Below are 26044 nucleotides of genomic sequence, written 5' to 3'. Positions count from 1 at the left end.
GGTTACCGTCTGGGACGTGGAAGCACAGCCACCTCAACCTCCGAAGTCCGGGCGCGAACTGAACCCAGTGGCAACGTCAGCGCCGAAAATACTAGAAGTTAGCGCGGAGCATGCGTACAAACATCAGCGCGATGGGGCGGACTCTCTTCTCCTCCAATCGCCACTAGCCATTCGCTCTCAGCGGGTTGCTTCGGGCTGCGCCTTCCAGACACGCATGCGCGTGGAGGCCGTCACCCCCACCCCGCACACCACTCCATCCCGGCCTTCTACATCCGGGTATTTTGAGGATTTATTGTTTTCAGGGATTTTTGTTTGTGGGCTGGATAATTGGTTTCGGGATTTGGCTTTTTGACACAGAAGTTAGCTACGTAGCTCAGTCAGGCCCCAAATTCGCTGCCACCCTCCTGTCACTGCCTCTCCGTGCTGGCGTTACCGACCTGGGCTACCACGCCCAACTTTTGTTTTCCTTTTTTTTTTTTTTTTGTTTTTGTTTTTTGTTGTTGTTGTTGTTGCTCCACCCTCGCGATGTTGAGTTTGAGATTTGAGATTCGGGGAGAGGTGTGGTCGCACACCTTTAAGCCTGTTCAACTGCTCGGTGACCCGCCCAAATCCCCCCTCCCCCCCCCCCCCCAGCTGCGGCCTGGCCCTGCTGCCTGTCCTTCCTGACCTTCTGCAGGGCAGCCTGGGAGGGAACATCACAGGCCCAGAAATGCAGTTGTTATATAGAAGGGGTGCTTTAACTTTCTTATTTGAGCTAGTAAATGTAATTGAAGTAGAGACAGAAATTCCAAGACAACCACAGTTGACCTTTGAGAAGTAAGAATGGTTGATAACCTGGTGGTGATGGTACACACCTTTAATCCCAGCACTTGGGAGGCAGAGGCAAGTGAATTCCCGTAAGATGCAAGACAGCCAAAGCTACAAAGAGAAAAACCAAGAAAAAAAAAAAAACTTGATAGTGAAAGACACCCACTATGCTTATTACCTGTTTAAATTGCTCTTGCTAATTTGACAAGGTCAAGTTATGAGAAAAGTACAGGAGGGAACCAGGTGCTGCTCTCATCCAACGCCAACCAGATATCTGTGGTCTGCAGCTTGGACCAAAGCAAGGTCAGCAGTATCCAGGATACTGAGAGAGTCATAACTGAATTCTTTGTATTCTTTGTGCCCAACCCGAATAACCAACTGTCCTTGGTTAACTACAACTGCTACATTTAGATGAAACAATGAAATCCCTGTAACCATGCTTCTGCTTCTGTAAGCCTGCTTCTTGCCACTCCAACCCTATATAAACTGCCTGAGTTTTAACCTGGGCACGCTCAGTCCCCCGAAAGACTGAAGCGTCCACAGGTACCAAACTCTTGGGGTCTCTTGGGGGGGGTCTTTCGGTCTGTTTTATATATATGCGTGTGTGTGCAACATTATTGTGTGTAAAAGCCCAAGAGGAGTCAAGAGTTCTTGTAACCGGACTGGGGGTTGAGGGCCAACAAGCATGCTGCGGCAGGTGCTGGAAATCTAGCCCGTGGGCTCAAACACAGCAAAAGCACTCCTAATAAAGAGTTCGCCAGGCTTTAGCAGAGCACACCTTTAATCCCACCACTCGGAAGGCAGAGGCAGGTGAATTTCTGTGAGTTCGGTCCAGTCCGGTCTATAGAGCTAGTTCCAGGACAGGCTCCAAAGCAATACAGACAAACCCTGTCTCAAAAAAACTACTCGAAAAAAATAATGATAATAATGAAAATAATAATAATGAGCCGTTTCTGCAGCTAATAGGTCTGTCCTAAGATTTAAGTGTGATTAGTGCAGGATGTTTAAACTTATTTCCAGGACAGATTCCAAACATTGTCATAAAGCATAACAGTGACCTTGAAAATTGTGAGTAAAGGTGTTGTAATGTAAGAAAAGTGGTGTGTGAAAGAAAGACACCATGTGACAGGTTCAAGCAGAGAGTTTTTGTTTTTTCAATTAGGGAAAGATATAAAAAGGGGAAAGAAACAGCAGGCGAGAGGAAGGGAAGGAGGGACAAGGAGGGAGAGGAGAGAGATAGGCAGAGGGAGAAAGAGAGGAGGATGGGAGGTGGGCAGGGCCCTTTAAAAAGGGAACATAGTGAATGTGCACAGGTGGTGCTCTTAGTGGCTACAGCTGAGGGCGTATCCTGCCAAAACCCCACAGATGAGCCAGTACAGACACCTGAACACTAACATTCCCCCCTTTTTATTTATTATAAAAAGGTGAGGAGTTAGAGAGAGGGAGCTGGTGAGGCTGGTATGAGGATGCCATGTTCTTAAGACTACTTCCTGCTTACCTAAGGGGTGTCATTCATCTTTGGGGGACCTGGGAAAGGTGGGGTGCTAGCCATGTCTGGAGTAGCTGGCTGTTTCATTTCACTGTCCAGGCTCTGTGGAACAGTCAGGTGCCTCCCAGACCTGGCAAAATGCCCGTTTGTTTGTTTGTTAGTTTTTCAAGATAGGGCATCTCTATATTGTTTTTGGAACCTGTCCTGGAACTCTCTTTGTAGACCAGGCTGGCCTCGAACTCACAGAGATCTGCCTGCCTCTGTCTCCTGAGTACTGGGATCAAAGGTGTACATCACCAATGCCCAGCTCAAAATGCCATTCTTGGTGAATCCAAATCCACTCTCTAGGGCTTAAAGCGCCTGATCCTTTCCTATCACCACAGCTTCACCCAGACATGTTTAGTAGTCTTGCACCTCCAGCTCTATGGCCAACAGGCAGTAGTCTTGCAACAAGAGCTGATTAGGAATGGTCAGTGGGTCTCTAAAAATCATCCCAATGGGAGCAAGGAGGTATAGACAATGGTACAGCTCCCATGAGTAAGCCAGAGAAGACCTAAGGGTCTGCAATTTGTAGTGTTCCAGCAATTCAGAGAGGGCCAGTTTCAAGACAGGCATAGACCACCCCCAGTGAGTCATCACGAAAAGCGTGGAGGCCAAAGGCTCTGAACTGAGAGAGCTGCCTGGTACCAGGACTTCAAGAAAAGCCAGACATAGAGGAAAGGGCTGTGCTGGAGAAAGGAACCCTCACATCCAGGGGGATGGTCACAAGTGGATAACCCCACCAGACACCTTATTGTTGGTACTGAGTGGAAGGCAAAGCCATCATCAGATTTGTTGCAGGTGGAAGAGAGCAGATCTATTGAGAGTGAAGCAGCGGGGCAGGGGCCCAGCAGGAAGTGATTGCAAAGTGCTGGGAAGTGGAGTTTTGGTAGGCTTATTCCACATGAGTGAGGGAGAGCAAGATCCAATGGCTTTTACCAGTGGAGGATAGAGCAAGAAAGGCACAGGCTGCCAAGGTGAATCGTCAGTCAGGGGCCGGGGCCAAAAGACCTAAGGGTCCAAGAATCAAGACTGGCACAGGCCACCCAGTGGGTCGTCACACAAAGGGTGGGAACCAAGGTCTCAGAGCCTGAGAGAGCTGTGGCTGCCTGATACCAGGACTTAATGAAACCAAAAGGCAAGAAATCATTATGGAGAGAGATGAGTCCTCACTAGTGAGAATAGCCTAAGGTGGGGAAGGTGGAGGGACTCACCAATCATGCTGGTTTTGGATGGAAGGACCCAGTGATCTGGAGAAGTAAGGCTGTCATGTGAACCTGGTGTGTTCTGCAGGACAGAAGGAAATGTCAAGAGAGCCTTCCTGGTCAGGGAACCAGTGTTGCAATTTTAAAAATGATGCCATGCTACAGAGTTCAAGCAGAGGAGTTTTTTTTACTAGGGAAAGGGATCATAAAAAGTGGAGTAGAGAAACTGATCTGAGGGACAAGAGCATCAGGAGAGAAGAAAGGGGGAGGGAGGGAGAAGAGAGGCACAGAGAGAGAGAATGGGAGGTGGGCAGGGCCCTTTAAAAAGGAACACTAACAAAAGGAACATTATTGGATGAAATTACAACTTCAATATAGAGAGTTAATGCTGTTGGAAATTAAGCAGGGTTTTACAAAAGCTGTGGATTTTGGAGGGAGATGGAAGAAGCAAAGATTTTTGTTCATGTCTCCTTCCCACTTCCCCAATATACAGGGAAACTGAAGAAATAAAAAATTATGGGTCCAGCAAGATAGCTCAGTAGTAAAAGTGTTTGTGGTAAAACACAACTTGAGTTCCATCCCACCTGAGGTGAAAGGAAAGAACTGGCTCCCGAAACTTGTCCTCTGACTTCCAAAACCCTCACACACATACCACACATTAGTGAAAATTCTCAAACTACAGGAACTAGAGAAGTTGTTCAGCAGTAAAGAACATTGATTCCTAATACCAACATGATGGCTCACATCATCTGTAATTCCAGTCCCAGAGATGAACCCTACACTCCCCCCAACACACACACAAACACACATACACTATACAGACATGGATACAGGCAAAATGTAACAGGGCCCAGACCTTATTAGCACAACTGATTCCAGAATGGAAGTACCATTCAGGCTGTAAAACTTAGCACGTAGAAAGCACCTTCTGCCAAAACAAAAAGATCTAATCCATCAAATTTCTGGGAGAGTTTCTAAATGTGCTAACCTTGCTTTTGTAGTTCTGTTTCTGGCTAAGTGTTCTTGTTAACTGAAGTGTGTCTACCCAGGACATGGTTTTTGTGCTTAAAAGCTCACCCTGAGAAGGAAAGGCTCTGGGCTACCCTGGGATCCCAAACATCCAGTGTAGTCTCTGGCCAGGTAATAAAGATTTTCTATTGGCTTAAATCCATATCAAAGTAGTCTTCTCTGGTGAACACCCCACAACACAAAATACCCCAAACCCATAGATTAAAACCCTTACAAAGGCTGTGGAATAGTGATGCATTCCTGTAATCCCAGTACCCAAGTTCTTAAGTTTTTTCTCAGCTTGTGGTGGTGGCTGACATCTGTAAACCCAGCTGGATTCTCTGGATGTTCCTTAGACTCCTGCCCACCAGGGACTTTTGCTGTCTATTCTCAGGAAGCTGTGTGGGCAGATGCAAACTTATTTCACCATTTACAAATGGGGAAGTGTGGCGGGGAAAGGAGTGAAAACTGCTCTGGATGCAGTCTGGGGTTCCTGCTTGTGAGTAGGTAGGAAAGACGCTGTAAGGGACTTGGCAGAGAATTCAGGGTGTCTGTCAAGTGTGTGCCTGTAAACTTGGTTACCAGAACATGGTGGTATACACCTGTAATCCCAGCACTTGGGAGGTGGAGATAGGAAAATCAGGAGTGAACCCAAAGCCAGCCTGGGTATCTTTAGATTGTGTCTCAAATAAAAAAAAAAAATGACTAGAGGAATTCTGGGTGGTAATAGAATCTCTTTGTTTGTTTGTTTGTTTTTCCTTTTTGAGGATTTCTCTTTCCATGTAGCTTTGGAGCTACAGAGCCTGATCGGGAACTTGCTTTATAGATCAAGCTGGCCTCAAACTCTCAGAGATCTGCCTGCCTCTGCCTCCCAAGTGCTGGATTAAAGGCATGCACCACCACCCAGCTCAACAGAATCTTGAAACAGTGGGAAACAAACATGTTCCCCTAATACAGAATGCTGGTGCCTTTGTATTCAGTTAAAGCTGCAGGTGTTACTGTAGTCATCCCCAGGGCATCAAGACCAGAACCAGAGATGAAGCATAGACCTCCACACAGGTAAAGCTGAGTCCTTGACTTTACTGCATGAAAAGAGCTTCATGAGGAGCCAATTTGAAGGGGAGGAAGAGCCTATTAAAGGAATTTTAACAGATTTCAGTGTGAGAGTAGCTAGGTGCTCAGGAAAAGGATAAGATGCACCCAAGAAGAATGGTGCACCCAAGAAGTATAGTGATACTGTCTTTGCCAAGTCCCAATGGGGAAGGCAGGTAATGCTGCAAAGATGGCTCAGCAGTTATGGGCATTTGCTGCTTGTCCCAAGGACCCCAACTCCATTTCCAGCATCCATGTGGTGGCTCAGAACTGTCTGTAACTCCCAGTTATAGGGGGTCTGAGGGCACTTCTGACCTCTGAGGACACTAGACACATATTTTTATTTTTTGTGTTTTTAATTATTTATTTGTATTTTATGTGCATTGGTGGTTTGCCTGCATGTTTATCTGTGTGAGGGTGTCAGATCTCCTGGAACAGGAGTTACAGGCAGTAGGAGCTGCCTTGTAGGTGCTGAGAATTTAACCTGGCTCCTTTGGAAATACAGCCAGTGCTCTGTGATGGGAGATGTCATTCTGTAAATATATTCTGTAAATATGTTTCTCTTATTGGTTAATGAATAAAGCCCTGATGGCCAATAGGAAAGCAAGATAGAGAGGAGTCAAGATGTATGGACTTGAGAGAAGTCCTGACCCTCTCTCTGGTAAGATAAGATCACGTGGAAACACTTAGATGAATAGAATTGGGTTAATATTTAATACAGAGCTAGCTAACAAGAAACACTAGTAACAGGGCAACAGCTTTATATCTAATACAACACCTCTGTGTTATTTGGGGCTGGCACAGCTGTGGAACCAGGCTGGCGGGAAAACTACTCAATACAGCTCTTAACCACTGAGCCATGTCTCCAGCCCCCTAGTTTTTGTTTTTTCAAGACTGTTTTTCTGTGTAGCCTTGGTGTTCTGGAACTCATTTTGTAGACCAGGCTGGCCTCAAACTCATGTAAGTCCAGCTGCCTCTGCCTCCTGAGTGCTAGGACTAAAGCATCACCACCAAGTCCAGTTCAGACACACATTTTTAATTAGGAAAAAAGCAAGAGAGACAGGATCTCATGCTGTGTGAAGTGTGGGCTGCCCTGAAAGGTATCGTGTAGTCCAGGCTGGTCTCAAAGTCACAACACCCTTGGCATTGTGTTAAAGCGCACTATATCAGAAACATAGATGGACACATTATGCCTTTCCAGACTGTCAGAACTTGTTGAATAATAATAAATTCACAAGCTGTATCAGCTTTATTGGCAGCAAGTACCAACTGTATTTGCCAAGTATTTGCCAAGTACCAACTGAGCTATTTCCCTAGCCCTAAACACAGGCTCCTTTATAGCGATCTTCACGACTGTTATTAGCTCTCAGTGACACAGCACATAGTAAATGTTTATCTGTGTATATTTAGGTTACAGGATGTCCCACAGTGGATTAAAGGAGTCACAGCTGAGTCCAAGGCATTAGAGAGACATCACATAAGAGACAAGCAGAAACTGATAGGGAGGCAGAGAACTTCTCTGTGGGAATAAGATAACGAAACCCTCCCTATAGGAGGGCTGCTGGAGCTGTAGGATCCAAGCTGAGCAGAGCCCTGGTTGGAGATCCCCAGTCAAGGTATAGGACTATTGAGACCACCAAGGGTGTGAAGGTGAAGGGCAGAGTTCAGATGAGCAAACAGGCAGATAAATGGATGGCAGGACAACACAGATGGATGATTCTAATAGGCTGCGTCAACAGTGGGGAGGCCAGATGGAGCTGATGCTACAGTTTGTATGCTCTAAAGAGGATTTTATTCTTGTGGTTTTTTTTTTTTTTTAAGACAGGGTTTCTCTGTAGCTTTGGAGCCTGTCCTGGAACTTGCTCTATAGACCAGGCTATACTCAAACTCACAGAGATCCACCTGCCTCTGCCTCGCCAGTGCTGGGATTAAAGGAGTGAGCCACCATTGTCCTTCCAAAGAAAATATTAACTGATAGTCACAAGAATGCTAGTCAAACAGAGATGGCAGTAAGTGGCTATTGAGGAGGCTAAAGGTACCCCAGAACAGTCAGGCAGATCTCTGTGAGGTCAAGGCCAGCCTATCTACAGAGCAAGTTGCAGGATATGCTCCAAAATTACAGAGAAACACTGTCTCTAAAAGAAAAATAAAAAATCAAAACAAGCCCAGAATAATTTGTCCCTGGACCTGTCACATTCCAGCTCTTCAGTCATGGAAGTTCTCATCAGACAGTCAGGCCTGTAGGACGTTTGTCTTTCTGGGCACTATGATCACCATTTCCTTCATACTCTCATGTAACACCATGTACAGGGACTGAAATCTTCATTGGTCTTCATAACAGAATGAGAAATGCCCCCCACAGTCTTGGACATTTGAATAGTTGGTTCCCAATTAGGGGCACTGTTTGGGTAACTTTAGGTGGGGCAGGCCTGCTGGAGGAAGTGTGTAACCAGGGGTGGAGTGTAAGATTACAAAGCCTTGTCCAGTTTCAAGTTCACTAGTTCTGCCTTGAACTTAAGATTGAAGATGTAAGCTCTCAACTTCCTGCTCAAGCCACTTGCTGTCACCCCCGAACCCTCTATGATGAGTTCTTCTCTTTATGAGCAAAAATAACCTTTTTCATCTATAAGTTGCATTGACCATGGTTTTTATCACAGCAACAGCAAAGTAACCGACACAACCAGTAAAGGTAAAAAAGAGTAGAGATGACACAAAGAAAAGGTAGTCCTTAGCATTATAGAAGTTTTAGTGAGAGCTGGTAAAAACAAATGTTATCAATAGACATTTAAAAGACTTCATTAAGATCTGTCTTTGGACAGGTGGTTGTGGTGCATGCCTTTAATCTTAGCACTCGGGAGACAGAGGCAGGTGGAGCTCTGTGAGTTCAAGGACAGCCTGGTCTAAAGAGGGAGTTCTAAGACAGCCAAGGGTACACAGACAAGGTGGAGGTAGGGGGAGCTCTGTCTTTTGGAGCTGGGGATGATGAGGGATGTCCTTTTGTATGCTGTAAATTTGTTTCTCTTATTGGTTGAATAAAGTTGTTTCAGCCAATCGACAGGTAGGATTTATCCAGGTGAGAAATCCAAACAGGGACAAAGAGAGATAGTAGGCAGAGTCAGGGAGACAACATGTAGCTGCCAAGGAAGCAAGAGACCCAGGCATCACTGGTATACCAAGACCACATGGAGACACACAGATTAATAGAAATGGGTTAATAATTAAGAGAGAGCTAGCCATAAAAAGCCTGAGCCATTAGCTAAACCGTTTATAATTAATATAAGCATCTGTGTGCTTATTTGGGACTAAATGGCTGTGGGACTGGGCAGGACAGAAACTTCCATCTACATGGGGATATGACTCACTGGTAGAGTGCCAGTTTAGCATGTGGAGACCCAGCGTAGTGACATCCTCAACAGGGACATATATATATATGAGAAATAGACACACATACATTGCACACACATACACACACACACACACACACACACACACGAACTGCCTGACCTAGATTCCCCTGCCTTGAGACATTAACGAGTAATTACTCAGTCACAATAACCTTTATGTTAAGGGTTAAGAAACATGTTCATTTAAAAAATAGGCCATGGAGGGGCTGGAGAGATGGCTCTACCTGCCATCCACATACACCTGTATTCAGAAGGGGCCAACCCCAGCCTCATTAAAGTCACCACTGGACTGGAAAAATGGCTCGGCAGGTAGAAGCACTTGCTGCAGAGTCGGATAACCTGAGTTTGATTCCTGGGACCCACAGGGTGGATAGAGAGAACCGACTCCCACAGGTTGTCCTGTCTGACCACACAATAATAACAAAAATACGTAAAAGTGTAATAAAAAATTAAAACAAATAGTAAGGGCAGACTGTAGCTTCTCTACTTCGGTCCCAGAAAGAAGGCTTAACTCTAGTATTTCCCACGGTGACCAGAGGGACTAGAAAAGGGAGTCTGGGCCTGCGCAGACTTGTCGGCGCGATGGGCGTGACCCACAGACTCCGCCCTGGGACCTGTCCTCTGCCACGATCCGCATGCGCACTGGCTCGAAGGCGGGGTCTGCACATTGACATCCGGGAGTCTGGTTGCCAGTGGCTGTTTTGTTTTCTTGCAGAGCTGGAGTAAAGTGAGGCCACCGGACGCAGGGCGACTCCCGGCTCCCATTTGGATGTGAGTGCGGACGGGAGGGCGGAGCAGCGAGCCGGGCTGGGCTCGAACTCGCATTGGTGCGGGCCGCGCCCCAGCTCTTGGACGCCGCCACTGCAGTTGAGCTCGAGCGATCTGCGCGGCTGCTTCCTGTCGCCGGCTCTGGCCGCAGAACTGCGGAGCTAGGCATGCAGATCCCACGACAGAGCAGCACTGCCGGCCCACGCGTGGCCGCGCCCTGTTCTTCCAGAGTCTGTAGGGCGGGCCTGCCTTTGAGGTGTCAAGTAATTGTGCAGCGAAAAATGGACTCGGGTGGAGCCGTTGGGGCGAAGGGACAATTACACGTAGTGGGTTGAGTTTCTTTCCAAGTATTAGATAAAAAACGAGTGTATTTTTAGATCCGAACTCATCACAAAGGTATATTAATTTTTATTAGCTTGTTTAGAGGAAGCTAAAACCGAAATCGCACTCTTTAGGGAGTTATGGGGGAATTAGGTTGTTCATTCACTGTGAGCGAGTTGTGTGTAATTGAGGTTTTCCCATTATCCTGTGAAGTAAAGATCACGTGATATTTCTGGGGCCCGGTCTGCACAGTTAGGCTTGAATAAGGTTTTGTTTTGTTTTGTTCTTTCCTTTTTTCTCTCTCTCTTTCCTTTTTAAATTTAAATTTGAAACAAAGTTGTTTTACACGTCGACCCCAGTCCTCTCAGCCTCCCCTATCACCTCCACCAAACCCCAGCCCATCCCCTTTCTGCTCCCCAGGGAGGGTGTTGAAGAAGGTTTTTATGTAACTTGTTAACATCATTTCAGTTCGCTGTGGTAATTTGACAACACATTCTTATTTTCAGTCTTAGGTAACTTCAGGTTTGCACTTTTGTTGGGGATGCTGAAACTTCAATAGAAGCAGAGAGTTAGAGATACTAAGTAAAATGAGTGCCCTTTACATAGAGGAGAAATAATGGGAAAGGAATGAAGCAGCAATAAAACCCGTAGTTCGTATTTTCTTTCTTTTTTCTTTTTCTTTGCTTTCTTCTTTTTTTTCTTTTTTCTTTTTTCCTTCAAGACAGGCTTCTCTGTATTGCTTTGGAGCCTGTCCTGGAACTAGCACTGTAGACCAGGCTAGTCACAAACTCACAGAGATCCTTCTGCCTCTGCCTCTCAAGTGCTGGGACTATGCATGCCCACCACAGCCAGGCAGCGCTCCATTACTTAAAGGACTGCTTAGATTAATTTAACAATGGAATTGGAGTAATAGACTATGACAACTTTGAGAAGCTCAGTACATTTTTGTTAAGGTTTGGGTAATCCCAAATGTAAATATGCTAAAACCTGTTTTGTTTTCTTGGGTTTTGGTTTTGTTAATTGTTTTGTGTTTTTGAGAAAGACTAGCCTGAAACTCATTGACTGGCCTCTGCCTGAGTGCAATCATTTTGCTTCATTTAACCTGCCAAATGCTGGGATTACAGGCAAAGGCCACCACAACACTCCCAGCCGAGAGAACCATGTTTTAAATGAAAAGTATATATGTGCTGAGTGAATCAAAATTTTGTTTTCCAGAGTTAGAATTTGGCAGTTTATCAAAAGTTGCATAAAACCTGGCTTGGTTCTCACATTTATAATCCTAGCATGTGGGAGGTTGAGGCAGGAGGATTACCTGGAATGTGAGAACAGCCTGGGAAAGAGCCTGCATCAAACACTAAAAGCACGTGTACACACACCCAACAAAACAAAACACAAAGTCAAAACCTAGGAGCAGGGACAGGCTGGGAACTTGATTTATTTGTAGAGTGCTTCCCCAACATTTATGAAACTTTAGGTTTAATCCAAAGTACCTCACTCTCCCCAAAAGCTACATCATATTTCTGAAGAAATATGTAGAGCCAGAATAAAAATAGTTTGTAACTTGTATTAGATTACAAATGAGCATTATTTTGCAGGAACCCATCTAGGTTTGAATCTGATAAACAGAAGTACTTTACTTGGCTGTGTTGATCTTGTTTTAGTGACCTGAGAAGATGTCTGGATTTCTAGAAGGCGCAAGATGTTCAGAGTGCATGGACTGGGGAGAGAGGCGGAATACTGTTGCCTCCATCGCTGCTGGCATTCTAGTGAGTGTCCTGGAGGCTTTGGCCTTCTTATATTGATGTGTGCCAGTGTAGACCTTTTGGATTGTGTATGTTGTCTTTCAAGAGTATACTTAGGCTGGGCAGTGGTGGCACACATCTTTAATCCCAGCACTTGGGAGGCAGAGTCAGGTGGATCTCAGTAAGTTTTAGGCCAGCCAGGTCTATAATGCTAGTTCCAGGACAGCCAGTGCTGTTAAACAGAGAAACCCTCTTTCAAACAAACAAAAAAGTATACTTTAAAAGATTGATCACCAGATTTACTTAGTGATGTTTTATTTGTGAGTTTTGTTAGTAGTGTCAGTGTAATTTTGTGAATAGTTGGCAGAATGAAACATACTTTATGCATTTATTTATTGTTATGCTGACTCTCCGTGAGTACAGTAAATTTAAAAAAGAGTTGAAGAGCCGGGCAGTGGTGGCGCACGCTTTTGATTGCATCACTTGGGAGGCAGAGGCAGGTAGATCTCTAAGTTTGAGTCCAGCCTGGTCTCCAGAGCAAGTTCCAGGACAGCCAGAGCAATAGTGAGACCCTTTCTCAAAAAAGGAAAGAAAGAAAAGAAAAAGAAAGGGTTAGAGAAACAATCTGGTCTTCAGCAGTCAAGACAGATAATCCCATTTCTCAGGTTATCCAAAGGTCACATTTCCCTTAATCTCATAGGGGAAAAACAGTAGGGAGCTCAAGAGCTTTTTTTTTTTTTTTTCTTTCTTTCTTTTTTCCCCTTATACAGGGCCTCATGAAGTTCATGTTGGCTTCAAACTTCCTAGTATAGCCAAGGATGACCTTGAGCCAGCCCCTCCTGCTTCCCAAGTGCTGGGATTACAGGTGTGCCCCACCTTAACCCTTAAAATATTACACTCAGAGGTAATTTAAAAAATAATTATTTACATGGCAAATTCCTCATGCAGACTGATAAGTTTAAGATCTTACCTGCTGCCTATTCTAAAGATAAATACTTTTACTAAACACTGAACTCAGAACCTCACAGAGAAGGCAAGTTCTCTGTCACTGAGCTATAGTCCCAGCCTGGAAAGAAGAAATTTTAAGTAAATGAATGACTAGAAAACCTAACTTTAAATGTCTTCTCTTTACCTAGTCTCTGATTTTTATCGTGTGTTTAAAAGAAATCTTCATATATTTTTTTCCAAAGTTGTGACATTTATTACCATTTTAGAAACTCTCAGATTAGTCTATGAATAAATGACCTTGAATGCAGAGCTGGAGAGATAGTTAAGAGTGCTGTTTTTTTGATACAACTATTGCCTATGAAACACAAACACAAGACTCAGCGCCCACGTGGAGTTTATTGAGAGAGGGGAGAGAAAGGGGGGTAGCTGGTGGCCAACAGAAGGCAGGGGGAGAGAGAGAGAGGTGCGTTTGGCACACTTGCTTTAAAAGGGAAACTTGCACATTCGTAACTGAGTCCCCTGGCAGCCAGGTAAGTCATGAGTAGAGAAGACATGGCCGTGAGCGTCCCGCCCATCATCAGGGGCAGGGTCAGCAAACTGCTGGTTCCCAACAAAGAGTACTTGATGCTCTTAAAGAGGACCCAAATTCAGTTCCCAGCACCTGCATGGAGGCTTACAACCCTTAGTAATCCAGCTTCCTGGGTTCTGATGCCCTCTTTCCAACTTTATGGACACCAGGCATATTCGTGATGCATATAGACATATATGCAGGCAAGACATTCAGACATATAACTATTTAAAAAAATATTTTAGGTCTTGAACACATTTGGCGGAGGGGGGGATGCCCACAGGCCACTATTTGTCCTAGTAAGCATATACATCTGTCTATAATCTGCTAAAGGAAATTGATTGCCAGCACTTGGGAGGCAGAGGCAGGTGGATCTCTGTGAGTTCAAGGCCAGCATGTTCTACAGAGTGAGAAAAAGGAGGCTCGTTTCAAACTCTTCTAAGCTATTGGTCGGGATTTGGTTAATAGCATCTTGTACATGTGGTACTGAGGATAGAAGCTAGGGTCTTGTGCACACCAGACAATGTTCAACTAGCAAGCTACGTCCGCAGCACTCTTAATGCCATACTGTAGAGTCCTATTCAATTGGTTTTTGTTTTAGGGTTTTTTTTGAGGGGGTTGTTTCATTTGGATTTTTAAGATAGAGTTTCTCTGTGTGGCCCCGATACACTCAATGCAATTATACTGAAGCCCTTTGAATGCTGCAGTTTATAGGCATGAACAATCCCACCTGACTTCATTTTACTCCTTCTCCATAATATGTCATAACTTATAGGTCACAAAATGAGCCTACAGATTTGTAAAGTCTGTACTAGTGTGAGCAGGTTCAGGGTACCTGATATTCAATCAGCAGTCTACAGATACAGATCGCAAGTGTGAGGCTGCTGGATGGCTGATGAAATATGGAAATTCACTTGAAGGGGACTTGTGGTTGCAATACTCCATAGCCACCCATGTGCTGTTGCTGTCCTCACTGATGTCACCTTATTTTGTCTGTTTTTAGTTTTTCACAGGGTGGTGGATCATCATAGATGCAGCTGTTATTTATCCCAGTATGGAGGAATTCAACCACTCATACCATGCTTGTGGCGTCATAGCAACCATAGCCTTCCTCATGTAAGTGTGGTGTTACCTAGAGTGTCACAAACTAAATGGTCCTAGATACAATTTAAAATTCTGGTAGGTAAGAAGGACAGCTGGGCACAGTGGCACACTACTGAAACCTACAATCCCAGCACTCAGGAAACAGAGACAGGAGGATTGCTGCAAGTTTCAGGACAGCCTAGTCTACGCATGAAGTCCCATACCAGCCAAGACACTGATCTCAACAAACAAGACAAAAGGTATAGGCGGATGGCTCAGTGTTTAAGAAAAGACCTGAGTTTGATTCCCAACACCCTTTTGGTGGCTTACAGCCCCCTGGAACTCCAGTTCCAGGGGATCCAGTGCCCTTCTATGGCCTCTGCAGGTACCGTGCGTGCCTGTGTGCCTGTGTGTGTGTGTGTGTGTGTGTGTGTGTGTGTGTGTGTGTAAAACACTGGCGTGCATAAAATCTAAAAGAAGCAAGATAAAAATCCCAGCACTTGTGTAGGTTGAGGCAGGAGGATTGCTTCGAGTCCAGTCCCTTTCTCTCCACTCTGATAGCACCTCCCTACTTCCCTCTGCTGTGCTTGCTTCTGTTGTGGCAGAGTTTAGCATTTCCTGTTCGCCTCAGAAACAAGGTGTGCTTTCCTTACGGGCTTTTCACCCTCCCACAGGTACTTACTAGGTTTCGTAGTCAGCCTCTGTCCTCAGTGTGAGAGAAATGGTTAAGGCTAAAACAGGAGCAGTCCATAGGAGAGTGAGGTGGACAGTGAGATTAAGTGACAGCATGTTAAATGACTACTAGTGCAGATGGGAAAAAGCTGACAAGGGGCCAGGAGCTGGAGGGGAGGGGCCAGGAGCTGGAAGGGAGGGGTCAGGAGCTGAAGGGGAGGGAACAGGAGCTGGAGGGGAGGGGTCAGGGGTTGGAGGGGAGGGGCCAGGAGCTGGAGGGGAAGGGCCAGGAGCTGGAGGGGAGGGACCAGGAGCTGGAGGGGAGGGGCCAGGAGCTGGAGGGGAGGGGCCAGGAGCTGGAAGGGAGGGGTCAGGAGCTGAAGGGGAGGGAACAGGGGTTGGAGGGGAGGGACCAGGAGCTGGAGGGGAGGGACCAGGAGCTGGAGGGGAGGGGTCAGGGGCTGGAGGGGAGGGGTCAGGAGCTGGAGGGGAGGGGTCAGGGGCTGGAGGGGAGGGGTCAGGAGCTGGAGGGGAGGAAACAGGAGCTGGAGGGGAGGGGTCAGGGGTTGGAGGGGAGGGGCCAGGAGCTGGAGGGGTCAGGGGCTGGAGGGGAGGGGTCAGGAGCTGGACGGGAGGGGTCAGGGGCTGGAGGGGAGGGGTCAGGGGCTGGAGAGAGGTCTGGAGTAGGAGAGGGGTCTGGAGTGGGAGAGGGGCCAGGAACTGGGGAGGGAGCTGGAGAGGGAAGAAAGGCTCACTGAATCTGTGACTTCGAGTTTGAAATTTCCTTCTGGTTCTTGCCTTCTAGCTGTACAATAATTACGTTGTCCCCTGGTGTTCCTATCCTGTCTCTCTGACTGGCCCTCTGTGCTTGGCAAGTTGTCATGGGTTCTCATCTCTTTGTCCTTTTGTGCCATCCCCCATCCTGCTGAATGAATTCCAAGGACTTTCCTTGACTCTGTGCCTGTATGTTTCCTTAATTACAAGTGCTTCCTCTGGGAACAGCTATTTCTTTTCCTAAGGTTTATTTATTATGTATACAGTCTTTTGCCTGCATGTGTTCCTGCAGACCAGAAGAGGGTACCAGATCTCATTATAGGTGGTTGTGAGCCACCATGTGGCTGCTGGGAATTGAACTCTGGACCTCTGGAAGAATAGTCAGTGCTCTTAACCTCTGAGCCATCTCTCCAGCACCCCAGCTATTGTTTTTGAGATAGGGTCCCACTATGTAACCAGATTGGTCTGGAATTGGTTATTTTCACACTGGAACCTCCCAATGCTGGGTTACATATGTGCACCGCCCCCCTCAGGCCTGGCCTTGACATGCTTCAGTCTTTTGCTCAGATATCTGTTAACCCTTGGCATCCATTCTTTCTTGAGGAGTCTGAGAGGTTGAGAACACTTGAGTCCCAGGTCAGGACTTCAGCTAGGGTGAATGGATAAGGTGTGGCTGTCCTGCTGAACACCAGGGTAAGGGGGGCTTACCTCTGGTCTTCAGTGCTCTCAGTCATTGGAATTCTCCCCATAACATTCTTGTAATACTAAGGAGAAAAGTCACCCCACCACCCTGCTTATGAGGACAAGTAGTGGCCTGGCCTGCTGTAGGCCAGAGGGATTGGCAATTTGTGACCACAGCTAAGTTTGCAAACCGAGTTCTATTGAGTCATCACCACACCCTACTGTTGCTGTCTGCATCTTCTCTCTCCATGCATATGTGCATATGCATGCTTGTGTGTATGCATTCTCCTTGGCCTTGGGATGCAACTCAGGGCCTTGAGCATGGCAAACAAGCGCTCTGGCATAGCCATACCCTTATCCTTACTCCACGTGTGGTTATAGGTGCTTATTTGTGATGGTGTGACAGACGTTTCATCGTTCATAGCCATAAAATATTCTGTGATCTTTAAGGAAATTCAGACAAACTCAAGGAAAGTTTACACGTGCTGAGAAGGCAGACTAAATGAGGAGAGAATTTATTCCTATATCCACAGACATTTGATGGCCCTGTGCCCAGCCTACTTCTCTCTCCTGCCCCAATAAGCCTTTTATTCCCCGTGCTGTGCCTTCCCCATGCAGACAGAGTGTGAGCTCCTGTGTCCTTCCCCTCTGCTTCATACATGCAGAGGAACTTCATCTGAAACAGATGCCAGCACTCTGTCTTTATTGTATATTATATGCTTGTTGTATAGCCCAGGCTAGCCTGCAATGTTATGCTCCTCCTGCCTCAGGTGCTGGGTATATTTGCACTTATATGTACATCTGTATCAGTCTCTGAGATTAAGTCAGAACTCTTTCATCTGTCCAGATGTGCCTCTCTCCAGATGTTTCTCTCTCCAGATGTCCCTCTTGTTCCTTCTCTGTCTGCAGCTCACAGAGGCTGTGTGCCAGGGGGAAGTGAAAATACATCTACGCCAAGTACAGGGACCTCAAAGAATTTATTTTAGCCTGTATTTTACTTACTTACTTACTACAAAGCTCTGACTTTGTAGACCAGGCTGGCCTTGTACTCACAGAGATTCACCTCTCTGCCTCTCAAGTGCTGTGATCAAAGGCTTGTGCTACCACCTTGTGTCTATGCTGTATTTCATAATTATTGAGAGAAATAGAAAAATTCAAAGGTTTTAGTTTAAAATAAAAAAAAAATTTTTTTTTTTCTCCTCCAGAATCCATTCAAAATGAGTCCCTGGGCTTGGTGGTGGACACCTATAAATCCCAGGACTTAGAGTCATCCCTTTCACACTTTCCCTAGTCCAGCTACCAGATGCCACACATACAAGCACACAGGTCCAGACAAGGTGAAGGTCTGTGCAGTGGGAATAGAAGTGTGGAAGTCTCAGCAGGTTGGGAAGGCTGTTTGTGTTGGAGGAAGTGCACACTTCATTCCTGATCTTGCTATGTTTGAATAGGGTCCACCCCACATCCAGGATGGTCTTGAACTCCTGCCTCTGTTTTCCATGTTCTGAGACAACTTTTTGAGAATTTTTTGTTTGTTTTTTTTTTGTTGGTGTTGGTTTGGTTTCGTTTGATTTGGTTTTTCGAGTTAAGGTTTCACTGTGTAGCCCTCACTATCCTGGAACTTGCTCTGTAGACCAGGCTGTTCTCAAACTCAGAAATGTGCTAGCCTCTGCCTTCTCAGTGCTTGGATTAAAGATGTGTATTACCACCACCCAGCCAATTTTTATGAGAATTTTTTTAAAGATTTATTTATTTATTATGTATACAGTGTTCTGTCTGCACTATGCCTACACACCAGAAGAAGGCACCAAATCTCATTATAGATGGTTGTGAGCCACCATGTGGTTGCTGGGATTTGAACTCAGGACCTCTGGAAGAAGCAGCCAGTGCTGTTAACCTCTGAGCCATCTCTCCAGCCCCTGCTGGAGTTGTTTTCAAGGTTAATTTTTAACAGTAATGTATGGGGGTATGTGCATGTGAGTGAAGATCCCCCAGGAGCTGCATTTACAGATGGTTGGTGAGCTAGGATGTGAACTTGGGTCTTCTGCTTTGCAGTACATGCTCTTGACTGCCAAGCTGGTCACTCAGTTTTTCACAAGCAGTCAAATCACCCGAAAAATTTGTTAATACTAGTTTTGTGGCTCCACGCTGTAGATTCTGCCTCAGTAAGTTTAAGGTGAGGGTAGAAGCTTTCAAACAAAGCCATTTCTCCCAGTCTAGACCACAGCTATTGACTCCATGGCATGTCTTACTTGAAGGGACTTCCTTAAGTGACTTGATTCGTGTGGACCCGTGACACGAGACTCAGGAGACCTCACCTTGAGAAACCCTAACTTATTGCATTTAATAATTTGATGTTATAGATAGCATCTCCTTGGAGGGAAAGCTCCTGACTTCTCGCTTTTCCTCCTCCCACAGGATTAACGCAGTGTCAAATGGACAAGTACGAGGTGACAGCTACAGTGAAGGCTGTCTGGGCCAGACAGGTAAAATAGGCACCAGCATCTTACTATGAATCTTTCTTCCCTGAAGTGAGAGACTACACAGAAGGGTGCTTGCCAAGCTGCTTGTGTCCTGGTGTAGGATGGGGTGCTGGATTCCAAGCAGACTGTGAGTGCAAAAACCACCAGGCTTGAATATATGAGCTCAGCAGTAATAAGTAGCCTTAATTGTCTACAGGCTGCAGCAGAGAGCAATATTTGCAAAGCACAATCTGAAGCACATTGAACTACCTGAATTTGGTTGTATTAGCACTTTTTGTTTGTCTTCCTAGACAAACACTATGGAGCCTGTGGCTGGCCTGGAACTATAGATGTGCATCACTATACCTGGCTTGCATTTTGAAATAGTTTGTAATCTTAGACTTTTTTTAAAATTTATTTACTTATTTTTATTATATATACAATGTTCTGTCTGCATATCTGCCTGCAGGCCAGAAGAGGGCAGCAGATCTCATGATAGATGGTTGTTGTGAGCCACCATGTGGTTGCTGGGAATTGAACTCAGGACCTCTGGAAGAGCAGTCAGTGCTCTTAACCTCTGAGCCATCTCTCCAGCCCCACCCCCCAACTTTTTTTTTTAATGTGTGTGGATGCTTTGCCTATGTGTTTGTCTGTGTACCACGTGTGTGCCTGATGATAGCAGAGGCCAGAAGAGAGTGTTGGCTCTCCATGTGGGTTCTGGGAACCAAACCTAGGTCCACCAGAAGAGCAGCAGCAGTGTTTCTATCTGCTGTGCTTTCTCTAAGCCCTGTGTCTAGCTATTTAAGAAGGTTCAAGGGATGCCATTAGGTCATCAGACTTGAGTAACAAGCACATTATCCACTGAGCCATCTCAGTGGCCCCTGGCTTTGATACAGGATCTCGGGTAGCCTAGGCTAACTTCAAACTTCATACAGTCCAGTCAAGTATGGCCTTGAACTTCTGATCCTCCTGCCTCAACCCCTCAAGAGTGTGGATCACAGGCATGTGTGCCGTCATGCCTGGTCCATTGTGGGTTGTTTTTTATATTGGTTTATTTCTTTTTGTTGCTGTTTCGAGACAGGGTTGTAAGGAGTATGGTTTTTCCTGCCGGCCTCTGGTCTTGTCCCACCGCCGTTCCAGCCCCAAATAACACACTGAGACTCTGTATTTGATATAATGCTGTTGGCCAGTTACTTGTTTCTTATCAGCTAGCTCTGTCTTAATTATTAACCCATTTCTGTTAATCTCTGTATTTCCACGTGGTCTCATCTTACAGGAGAGCCTGCTGGCGTCCTGCTCTCTCCAGACTCTCCATCTTGACTCCTCCTTTCTACTTCCTCTTTCATCCTTGGCTCCTAGTCCCTCCTCTCTTGCTTTCCTATTGGCCAACAGTGCTTTGTTCATTAACCAGTATGAGAAACATATTTACAGAATGGCATCTCCCATCACAGGGTTTCTCTGTGTTTTCCTGGCTGTCTTGTCACTCACTCTGTAGACCAGGCTGCCTTGAATTTGGAGATCCACCTCCCTCTGACTCCCAAATGCTGGGGTTAAAGGCATGTACCACCACCTGCAGGCATATATTTGTTTATTTCTGTTGTGTGTATGTTACAGAGTCTCTGTAGCGTTTGCTGGCCTACACCATACCTCACTGTGTAGTTCAGGCTGGCCTTCCCTCTACCTCAACCACCCTGGTTGACGATTGAGTGTGGGTATACACACGCCATAATGCCTTTATGGAGGTTAGAGGACAGCTTATCAGAGTCAGTTCTCTATTGTTACCATTTGGATTGCAGGAAGCAAACTGAGGTGTCAGGCTTGGCAATGTGTCCCTTACCTGAACCCCCCCATCAGCCCTTTTGTCTTTGAGGCAGGGTCTTGTGTATCACAGGCTGGCCTTGAACTTCAGACCCTCCTGCCTCTAATTGTTGGGATCATAGAGGTACATACATATTCAGCTTGGAATTTGGTTGTCTTTGTAAAGTCGGTAACCGTCTGCTGAGCAGCTGTGCTAACATGGTGTCTTTGCAGGCGCTCGCATCTGGCTCTTCATTGGTTTCATGTTGGCCTTTGGATCCCTGATTGCATCCATGTGGATTCTCTTTGGAGGTTATGTCGCTAAGGGTAAGGAAATGCTGCCTACGTTTTAATCTCAAGCTTGGATTTTTTGTATCAAAACTGCCTACTTGGCTGGGCAGTGGTGGCAGCGCATGCTTTTACTCCCAGCACTCGGAGGAAACTCAGGAAGCAGAAGCAGGCGCATCTCTGAGTTTGGATCTCTGTGAGTTCAAGGTCAGCCTGGTTACAGAGTGAGTTCCAGAACAGAAACTCCAAAACTATACAGAGAAACCTTGTCTTGAAAAACCGAAAGAAAACAAAAAAAAGAAAAACTACTTTTGGATAAACTTTTTAAAATAATATTTTATGTGTAGATGAGCCAACTATTGCAATGTATTCTGCCTAGAGACATCTCCTTCCATCAGTAGATAGCTTTGCATGGTTTTTTTTCTTCCAACGTGGTGCTTTGAAGGAATGGGATACAACTCTGAGCCCTGCTATCAACTCCAGAGTAGAATCCTCAGTCCTGTGACCCGAGAGGAGCGTCTTAAAAAGAGAGGGGCTGTCTTGGCTCTGGCCCGAGCATACAGTTGAGGGGCACATGACTCCAAGGCTCTGATGCTGATAGAGCCGGATGGGATGGCTCAGTGTACCAGAGATGCTCACCACACAGCAGCCAGGAAACAGAACCAACAGGCCTCCAGTTCAAAGCCTGTCTGTCCCCTGTGGCCCACCCAGTTCAAAGCCTGTCTGTCCCCTGTGGCCCACCCAGTTCAAAGCCTGTCTGTCCCTTGTGGCCCACCTAGTTCAAAGCCTGTCTGTCCCCTGTGGCCCACCTCTTGTAGGGAGGGCCTGCCTGCCCAGTCCCGCCACTCCCACTGGTCTCAAGAGTTTATATCCATGGTTGAATTCGCTCATTGATTAGGTCATGCACTCTCGTGATCTGTTGTGGGGTGTTCATGGATATGCTGTAGGCAAGTTGCCAGTGACTAGCTGTCACATCTCTGCAGAGCTCTAACAGCACTGTAAGGTGCTAAGGATTGAGCCCACAGCCCTCGCAGGCAGCCACTCTCCCACTGAGCTAGTCCACAGCCCTCGGATTTTTTGGTTTTATTTATTTTTATTTTGGTGAAACAGACTCTTTTGTAGCCTTGGCCTCGGATTCCCATCAATCCTCTTGCCTCACTCAGACTCCCAAATTCTGGGATTATAGGTGTTCAGCATCAAACCAGGATTACGTTCCTGCTGTGTAGCTTAGGGTGGCCTGGAATTAGCAATTCCCCTTCTCCACCTACCGAGTGCGGAGGTTACACGTGTTTACCACATTGTCACATTTAGTCAACATTTATTCAGTTATGCCTCCTTGGTAATGTGGGGTTAATCTCCTTTTACATAGGAAAAATAATTAAAAGTTGCATGTGCTGTTAAGGCCAGAGCTGGAAAAGGCCTTGGGTCCCTGACTGATGCTCCACTTGAGAGACCTTAGAGAAATAGGAAACATATTTAGTAGTCCAGAGAAAATAGGCCATGCTGTCATAGTAAAAACATAGTGCCAGGCAAAGCTTGGACCAGCCTCATCTGATTTGGTTGATTGTTTTGTTGCTGTTGTTGTTATGAGACACACTCTCATTATGTAGCCCTGGCTGTGTTTATTAATGTGGAACAGCAGAGGCCTAGACAAAACTTCAGGCTGTTTTGGGATAAGAAAGAGCTGAGAGCCTGCGCCTCTGGGCTCTGAGCTGTCATTCAGTGAGTACTGTGACAGCCTGGGGGCAGAGGTGCTGAGGTCTCAGCTCAGGGTTCCTGCAAGGCCCTGCAGTGTCTTCCTCCTCTCAGCTAAGGCTACTGAGTCCTTCCACATGTGTAGGCCTGTCAAAGGACGCGCCCCTCTCTCTCTCTCACCCTGAGCATCCAGTCTGGGGTGTGTGCACCCTGACAGCCTCCTCTTGACACCTCCATGACTGTCACCCTCTTTCGCCCACCACAGCCTTTTCCTGCTGCCCTAAAAGAACCTCCTAGCAGGTTGCCTGCCACTCCCTTTGCCTGCAGCGGGGTCCTGTTAGGACAGGTTGGCTCATGTCACAGTCCCCTGTCACGATTGCCTGTCCCCTCGCCTCCCTGTTCTCCCTTGTCTTATCCAGCAGCCATTCCTCTCCCATGCTGGCCACTCCTGCCTCAGGGCCTCTGCCCCCTGTGGCTCTGCTTGTCCCCTGCCCTGGCTCTGGTGTCTGCCCTTTGCAGGGTCTTCCTGGCCTCCGGGGCTAATGTGTCCATGTGCCCTACTCCCTCTTCTGGGTTGCTCTGTCTTCTCCGATTGTCCCAAGGGCCGGTGGTGCGGCTCCCTGAAGGCCAGACAATTGTCAGTTGTGTTCTACGGGGTCCTCGGCGTATCTCACAGGGTCCTTTATGTATACTGTGTCCTCAGGAAGTACTAGTAGCTGAACAGAGGGATCCGACATCTACTGAGCCAGTGCTGCCTGCCGTGTATTATGTCATTGAATCTTCCCATCACTGCTGCTAGAATTGTCAGTTGTGCTAGGCAAGAAAGCTGGTGTTTGCTAGTCTCCCTGGACCCAACTGTTTGGAAATTGTTAACCTCTAAGTTTACAATTGTTTTCACAGAAAAGCCCGTAGTATATCCTGGAATTGCTGTATTTTTCCAGAATGCCTTCATCTTTTTTGGGTAAGTTCTGATTTTCATTCTTAATCGCACATGTGTGCATGTATTCGTTAAAGGAAGGAATTGGTCTGTAACCCCGGCTGAATACAGACTCCTGGACTCAGGCAGTCCTTCAACTTCCTAAGCGGCAGGAACCACCAAGTGTGTGCCACTAGGCCTGGCAGGGTTTTTCCCCACCTCATGCATTCTAGGCATTAGCGCTATCGTGGGCCTCCACCCCTTAGCCCTTAGCCTTTGGCTTCTTGGCATTTGAATTCTGAGGTGCTGTTTCTTCACCCAAAAATACCTAGTTATGATTTCTATCCACTGATAAAACACCAGAACCAAAGCAACTTGGGGAGAAAGGGTTTATTTGGCTTACACTTTGAAATCACTGTCACTGAAGGAAGTCAGGACAGGAGCTCAAACAGGACAGAAACCTGGAGGCAGGAGCTGATGCAGAGGCCATGGAGGGTGCTGCTTACTGTTTGCTCCTTGGGGCTTGCTCAGTCTGCTTGTTTCTAGAACTCAGAACACCAGCCCAGTGATGGCTCCACTCACAATAGACTGGGTCTTCTCTCATCAATCACTACTTAAGAAAATGCCCTACAGGCTTGCCTACAACCCAGTCTTAGGGGGTGTTGAGGGGGCATTTTTTTTAAAAAATTGAGATTCCCTCCTCTCTGGTGATTTTATTTAGCGTGAGTCAAGTTAACATAAAATTAGGCAGCAAACCCCATCTCATCTGAACTCCTGTTTACCCATCAAAGCCCATTTCAAATATGGCCGTCCTTTGGATCCTTTGCATACTTTAGTGACTTCTTTATTATTATTGCATATGCATATGGAGGTGAGTGTGCATATGCGCACACGTGTTAGCACGCATGTGGCGGTTAGAGGACAGCTTTAACAGTTGCTTCACTCTTTCCACTTTTACATAGGTTCCTTTTACATAGGAAACTGCTTGTCAGGCTTTCTCAGCAAGCACTTCACCCATGGAGCCATTGCCCTGCTTTCGTCTGAATCAATTTCAAATGCATTCAGAAACTGACAGCAAGGCATAGTGCTTTACGCTTATAATCGTAGCAGTGGAAGGCAGAGGCAGAATTGCCATAAGTTCAAGGATAGTGTGGTTTGTATAGTAGGTTCCTTGCCAGTCAAGGCTACAGCCTCCTTGATGTTTGGTGTGTGTGTCTGCCACCCGCCAAAGGCCACCCACTGAAGTATATGACGCGCGTCATCAGATGTGAGCAGCTTAGGGATAAAGACTGTGGGCCTAACACACTAAGACAACCCATGAAGGTATATGGATGGGCTGGAGCCAGCATGCTCACCCCAGGCCTGGGGCCAGCATGCTCACCCCAGGCCTGGGTTCCATCCCTTGCTCACCCCCAAAAGTCTTGTTGGATCAAGTAGGTAATGAACACTACCAAATACTGGCTGGCTTTTCAGAAGCCTCAGCAGTAAGAGCTCAGGTCTGGGGACAGTGACAGTAAGTAGCAGTCTGGCATTATGAAGAATTCATGTCTCTAGGACAGTCAGCGTGTGTGGATCACGGATGCTTTTCTTCAGCGTGTGTCGTGAGGTTTCTCTGTGATGTATGTTGTGCTTCCTGCTCTGTCCACAGAGGGCTGGTGTTTAAGTTCGGCCGCACGGAGGACTTGTGGCAATGAAGATACCCACCGGCCCGCCTCTGCAGCACAGCCACCTGCATGGGATTTTTTTTTTTTCACTGCTCACCCAGTCTTTTGTAATGCTGTTTTCTAAACGTATTTCTGAGTATAATCTCAGCTTAAAATTGTATAATGCTAGAATCATGAGAACTCGTATGTAAACTGCAACAGTCTAGTATGGCGTGCTCCTATTCAGCTTTTGCAATGGGAAGGGAAACTGTTGACATGAGTAACTTTGTCAGCTTCTATCATGGTCTGAGAAATGGTGGAGCCTTCAGGGTGAGGATTTGCTCTGGGATCCAAAGTGTTTGTTTACTAAGCACGGCCTCTACCGTGTCCAATGTGGAATAATGTATAAACATTTTCTTGTTATTAAAAACCGTTCAGTGGTCAGAGTGCTTTTTCATTATACTGTATATATGGCTTGTGTGGTCCTACCTGGAAATTGTGCAGCTTCCTTTTCATGTGAAAATGGCTCCTGACTCTCTCGAACCAGAAGACCATTCAAAGAATGTAGGTCAAGAGCTTCAAATATCTGTTCCCACTAAGAACACCTGTGCCACACAGACTATTGAGTATGTGAAAGATGGCACT

General features: G+C 46.3%; 1 protein-coding gene across 1 annotated transcript; it reads left to right on the top strand.

The window, feature by feature from the left end:
• Positions 1–9755: 9755 nt before the first annotated feature.
• Tmem50a (transmembrane protein 50A) lies at positions 9756–25830 on the top strand. The gene is made up of 7 exons (XM_051173632.1): positions 9756–9815; positions 11795–11899; positions 14395–14507; positions 19017–19084; positions 21092–21184; positions 23741–23801; positions 25405–25830. Exons 2-7 carry the CDS (start codon positions 11807–11809, stop codon positions 25448–25450), a joined length of 474 nt encoding a protein of 157 aa, XP_051029589.1. The 5' UTR covers positions 9756–9815; positions 11795–11806; the 3' UTR covers positions 25451–25830.
• Positions 25831–26044: the final 214 nt, after the last annotated feature.

Source organism: Phodopus roborovskii, unplaced genomic scaffold (assembly GCF_943737965.1).
Source record: "Phodopus roborovskii unplaced genomic scaffold, PHOROB, whole genome shotgun sequence".
Classification (NCBI taxonomy): Eukaryota; Metazoa; Chordata; class Mammalia; order Rodentia; family Cricetidae; genus Phodopus; species Phodopus roborovskii.
This window is presented reverse-complemented; position numbering and strand designations above follow the sequence as displayed.

Coding starts and splice junctions, on each gene's coding strand:
- Tmem50a (XM_051173632.1), top strand. CDS start 11,807: ATGTCTGGATTTCTAGAAGGCGCAAGATGTTCAGAGTGCATGGACTGG. Junction 11,900..14,394: donor CCATCGCTGCTGGCATTCTA/GTGAGTGTCCTG, acceptor GTCTGTTTTTAG/TTTTTCACAGGGTGGTGGAT. Junction 21,185..23,740: donor TGGAGGTTATGTCGCTAAGG/GTAAGGAAATGC, acceptor TTGTTTTCACAG/AAAAGCCCGTAGTATATCCT.